The following is a 6,000-nucleotide window of genomic DNA, read 5'->3' on the forward strand; positions in this document are numbered from 1 at the left end:
ACCACTCATCTCAAGAAAAGCATTGAAATGGTGCACATACACACAAATATGAATAGATGAATTCACTGCATCCCAGTGTATTTTGTTCCAACGTGAACTCTTGTGAGAGACATCAGTTGCATCTTAGCCAGGCGATGCAATTTATTTTTACTTCACAGGAACCAAGAACCAAGTGCTCCCTACTTTACAACCCGTTACAAATGTCATTAGGATAGGCTGCATTGACTTAACTACAGCCATGGTCTGTGCTGTAAAGAAAATGGCCAAGAGTGAGAATGAAAAGACCAAGGTTCCAGATCCAGCTACACACTAAGAGCCCAAGCCACCGTAACGGAGTCTCCATCTCTCATCCCTTGAGTGGAGCTGATTATACTCTTCAAAGTCACTTCCAGCTCTAAGGAGTCTGTGACACTATAACCCAAATGTGCTAAAGTTTTGCTGGGGGCAGGGGAGGAGAGATCCTAAAAAGAAAACAGCCTAAAAATAGAGAAAACGAATGTCTAACATTGTAAAACTAAAAAAATTACAAGATTAAAATGTTACATACTTCTGCTTTCCACATTCAACAGGGGAAGGTATCAAAAAGTAGACCCTACCCTGGTTTATACTCCAGACACTGAACAGACACCTGGAAACCAATCCAAATGAAGAACTTTGGGCGGACAAAAATTCACAGAAGTTATATAGATGGCTTGACAGTGATTCTTTACGCTCTCTCCACATACGCAAGGATAAAATTGTGAAAAGTATTTGGACACTCAGACTTTTGTGTTCTAGCCTGAGTTATCCAAATAAATCTCTGAACTTCAGGAATGAAAACACACACTGGACAAGAAACGATTTTGATGAAATTGCTAAAGTCAACTGTTAAATTCCTCTGTAGCTTTCAGAAAATGCGAAGGGAAAGCAATCGGAAACATCACGAGTCTGTATTTCAACTCCCCAACAACCTCCCCACGGGCGACATTTTGCCATAAATACTAAAAACGTTTTGAAAGGTGTCTGCCTGTTTCGAAAGCTACTAGCAGAGGGGCAGAAAACGAGAACTTCTTGGGGGGGGGGGGGGGGGGGAAATGCCTTCTAATTCCCATCCCAGGGATGCCCAACAACCAGTTTTAGCCAAAGCAGGAAATAAAGGAGATGGCGGGAGCGTACGCAGAGAGCGGAAGTTTGCCTAGTATCTACTTTGAAGTGTTTGAATGGACCGAGACACAAGCTCTCCCGCCAAACTACAAATGCAGTGGCTCCAAACCACCAGGCCTCCTGCCCATCAGGTATACTCCACATTTTCCTTTCCCCCGCAGGCCCTCTACTCTCCCTTCCCCCGAGAACTCGTCCGCACGCCTCACTCAACTCCCGCCACCCCCATCCCAACCTACACAAGAATCCACGCGCTTCCCTCACTTTCTGGCCTCCGCGTTTCTCCTTGCGGGGCACCCAGCCGCCCCCCACCCCCCCGCAAGGTCCTCTCCGCGGTCGCTCGGCCTGAGAAATACCTGGTGCCCTTGGAAGGGAATACTCCCGCCGCGCCCTCCCCCACCCTCTCCAGGCCTTAACCGGGAACCCAGGCCACGAGGTCCGCGGTTCCTCCCGGCTGCTCCCCTCGAAGTGACTCTTGCTTGGCTCGGCCCGGGGAGGAGGCGCCCTCGTGGCCACGCAGGCCTCTCCACCCTCCCGATTGGGCCGGGCGGCGGCCGCACCACACATCTCCCCGCGCCCTTGCCCAGCCGAACACCGGGAGTGGCGCCGCTTTCCCCGACCCGCCGCTAGTGAGCCAAGCCCAGAGGGAAACAAAGGGTCGGGCTCCAGGGCCGACGTGGCTAGGCCGGCCCTGGCCCGCTCTCCGCGGGGACCCCAACAAAGCCCGAGCCGCTGCCTCGCGCCCCCGGCCTGGCTTACCCATCGGTCCCCGCACGCTTCTTGCCGGAGGGGTAATCCTCCCCCAGGTCCAACCGGTGCCGCTTGGACATCTTCGGACTCTGCAAGCGCGCGGATTTGAAGGAAGAAGAAAAAGAAGCTGGCGGCTGTATTGGTACAGTCGAGGGCAGCTACTTAACTCTGGAGGACCCCCACCCCTCCCGCTGCAACAGCCTACACCGTGCGGCCGGAACCAGGAGCTAAAATGGCGGCGGCGGCGAGGGCTGGGCCTGCGCGCGCGCTTCCGCAGCGTGCTGTGCGTGCTATGCGTGCATGCGTGCGTGGTGCGCGCGCACGCATCGTAGGCGGGAATCCCAGGCCCGCCCTCCTTCCGCCTCGGCGGCTTCCTCCCCCCTGAGAACTCTGTCCGCCAACGGTGCGGCTGCTCAGAGGTGTATGTACCATGGCCTTCCTGCCCTTCTGATTTGGGAAATTCAGAGAGGAGACAGTCTAGTCCTGCTTAGGAAATTTTATCCGTCTCCATTATCCTGGCTTTAGGGGAGTCTGACACCATGAGAGGTTAAGAAACTAATCAAGATCATAACAGCAAAAACAGGGCAGAGCCAAATTTGGAAGCCAGTATTTTATAACTCCAAATCTAAAAGAACTTGCAGCCACTGACCAGACCCCTTTCAATTATGTCAGGGAAACTGAGGTGAGAAAATGTCAAAACTCTCCGTGATCCATTTTGCCCTTTTTTTTTTTTTTTAAACTAGCACGGGCGGCCTGTATTCAATCTATATTTTGTTTGTATGTATGTTTTTTCCCAGAATAGAGGAAACGGGCAGTAAAGGCGTAATTTGCTTTTTTTACCCCGTGTGTGCCTATTATGGGATTCCACAGTGTTAACCCTACTTCTGCCCTCATTTTTACAGTGACACTGCAAGGTAGGTGTTAATAGATGTGAACACTGAGCCTGGGGAAGATAAGTCATACGGTCATAATAGCTATCCGAAAGCCATAGAAAATTGTTGGGGTGAAATGACTTTTATGACTTTTGTGGGTCTCTGCACCCAGAGCATATGTGTTTCCCAGTTTGAAGGCTACCATTAAGTACTTTAAAATTTTGGAGAAATAATGATGGAAAAGTTGGAATTCTATCCACCCTAAGAGAATCAGCCTGTCTTAAATGTCTAAGGAGACCTGGTGAAGGAGGATCTGAAATCAAGACAGTGATGCTTCTGCCTCGGTCCTAGGTTGTACTGAAAGAAAAGGATAACCTAATCAATTGTGTTGTAATCTGAATGAAGAAAAGCCATACCTACCAAAAGATAGTGGCCTTTCTGGAATCTATAATAAGGGGAACAAAAAGCCAAAATCCGCCAGAACGTTCACACTGCTTGGAAGGAGGGGCAGAGTCCTGTGCCTAGATGTTCTACCTTAGATTTTTAGATACAACTGGCCCTAGAAGAGAGAAGAGCCACCCACCAGGTCCCTAGAGCTTCCTGGAAATGCCAGGAAATACTTCCTTTACACCAACTCTTTATCTACTAGACAAACCTTTGATCTATTATTTGTCTGTGGCGTGAATTTATTCACCTGGAGGGAACGTCTTATGCAACTAACCAGCTCCAAATGTCCAGTCAGAGATGTCTTCCAACCTAAATTAACGATAATGAAAATAGCAAATGCATATAAAGAACTTAATGCGTACCAGACACTGTTTCATGTATATAAATATTTTCTTAAGTTCATTTATTTATTTGAGAGAGAGCGAGCCAGGGAAGGGCAGAGAAAGGGAGAGAGAAATTCTCAAGCAGGCTCTGGGCTGATAGCGTGGAGCCTGATGCAGGGCTCGATCCCACCACTGGGAAATCATGACCTGAACGGAAATCAAGAGTCAGATGCTTAACCGACTGAGCCACCCAGGCGCCCCTGTTTCTTATATATTTTAACCTATCTGGCCCTTACAACAACTTTCAGCTAGGTGCTATGAGCTAGACTCCTTTACAGATGAGGAAACATGCACAGACAGGGTTAAGCACTGTGGGCAAGATCACAGTTCTGGGATTCCCAGACTGTGTTTAAGTGCTATGCTGTGCTGCTGCTAAGTCGGTATTCTTATTCCACATTGTTCTCCTAGAGTTTGGTTATTAAGGACAAGTTCCACGAATCTGACAAACTCAATGTGGACTGATAAAGTGAATTTTCTACATTGTACGAGGGGAGGACTCATTTACAGGGCTCTGGGTAGACAAGTTAGGATTTGGAAGATTTGAAGCCAGCCTGACTACAGAGCCACACTATTAACCACTACACTGCATCACTATTGTCTATCTTAATTATTTCATGTACTTAATGAGTGTTTATTAAACCCCCATGTCAGGCACTGAGTTTAGTCCTGGGGAGACTAGACAGAACAAAATAGTCATAGCCCCTGCCTTCGTAACACTTATCAAAGGAAGAGAGGCATTAAACAGCTACGTACGAAAATACCTGTCATTTGTTAAAGCTCTGATAAGCGCTAAAAGGGCCATCTAAAGGGGACAGGTGCTCTGCACACATATAACAAGTGGTTCTGACCAGAATGAGTGTTAGGGGAGACCTGAGAAAAAGACATGTAAACAAAGACCTAAAAAACGGGTACAAATTGGTCAGGCAAAAAGAGGAAAGCATTCCAAACAGAGAAAACAGCCTGTGCAAAGGCCCCAAAACTTTCAAAGGTCAGATGCAATCCATAGACCGAACAAACTACCGCAACGAGATGAGGAAGACATTATCCTGCAGATCCAAGAAGGGACCACATCATGCAGAGCCCGAGGGGTTTTGCTAAGGATGTGGAGACTTTATCCTTCCCAAGAGCAACAGGAGGGCATCATAAAGTTTTAAGTGCGAAGACAGTATGATCACCCTTGAGCAATTGCCAGGATCAGTTGCCACAAATCCCCTGCTTTGGATTCTCTTTAGCAGCAAAATGCCTACTAATTTGCAAGAATCTTCAGTACTGCCTTTAATCACCCTGTCCTCTCTCCACCACTTAATGGATAGAAATGGTTACAAAGTGTAGTCGGCACTATGATTGGCCATGGAAATCCTGCCAAGAGTGAAAGACATCCCTCAGTTCCCAAAAAGGCTACCTGAAGCCATCCTTTAGCTGTCAGCTCCTTTCAGGAAGCTCATTGGCTAAGGGAAGGTCCCCAATGGCATTTTGAATACAGTGTGGAAGTATATGCGCCTCGTCCTTCTTCCTAACTTGGGACAACTGTGAGCTCCAGAGTCTCAGAGCTCCCTGCGAGGTCATCTGGGGCTGTTGTTATAATGGCATCTTCTGTACCGCAATACGGTTCGGTTGGTAACCACCCAGAGAGTTAGCTCAGACCCCACAGTTAGGAGTATAGTCCTCAACAAGACTGGCCTTTCTCCAGATGCCATCCACAAGTTCAGGGGGCCCAGGCCACCTGCACTTCTGACTAACTGGCTGCAAATTCAGGTTCCCCCACAACTCCCTCAGGTTCACTAGTTTGCTACAATGACTCACAGAACTCAGGAAAGCACTATCATTATGAGTACAATTTTATTATAAAGGATACGAATTAGGACCGGTCAGATGAAGAAATAGCATGAGGTCTGGGAGGGTCCTGAACCCAGAGCTTCTGTACCCTCTGCCTGTGGAATTAGGACACATCACACTCCCAGCACGTGAATGTATTCACAAACCAGGAAGCTCCACCAAGTTTCAGTACCTAGAGTTTTTACTGGGGTTTCATTTTGTAGCCATAATTGATTGAATCATTAGCCCCATGATTGAACTCAATCTCCAGCCCCTTTTCTCCTCCCTAAAGGTCAGGAGGTTGGGCTGATGTCAAGAGGCTCAAAGCCCCAAACTTTTTTTTTTTAATTCTTTTTAATGTTTATTTTTAAAAGAGACAGAGTGGGGGGGGGGGGGGGAGGGGAAGGGCAGAGAGAGAGGGAGACACAAAATCTGAAGCAGGCTCCAGGCTCCAAGCTGGCAGCAAAGAACTGGATGCAGGGCTCGAACCCACAAACGGGTGAGATCACGACCTGAGCCCAAGTCGGCCACGTAACCGACTGAGCCACCCAGGCGCCCCTCAAAACCTCAACCTTTTAATCGCAGGGTTTGTC

At 48.2% G+C, this 6,000-nt stretch overlaps 1 protein-coding gene across 1 annotated transcript in view; it reads right to left on the reverse strand.

The window, feature by feature from the left end:
• Positions 1-2,106, reverse strand: part of DHX15 (DEAH-box helicase 15) — a 62,198-nt gene extending 60,092 nt beyond the window's left edge. Inside the window, exon 1 of the mRNA XM_060655324.3 lies at positions 1,900-2,106. Coding sequence (XP_060511307.1) covers positions 1,900-1,970 — 71 coding nt within the window. The 5' untranslated portion in view covers positions 1,971-2,106. The remainder of the gene's footprint in view (positions 1-1,899) is intronic.
• Positions 2,107-6,000: the final 3,894 nt, after the last annotated feature.

Source organism: Panthera onca, chromosome B1 (genome assembly GCF_046562875.1).
Source record: "Panthera onca isolate mPanOnc1 chromosome B1, mPanOnc1 haplotype 2, whole genome shotgun sequence".
NCBI classification, from domain to species: Eukaryota; Metazoa; Chordata; class Mammalia; order Carnivora; family Felidae; genus Panthera; species Panthera onca.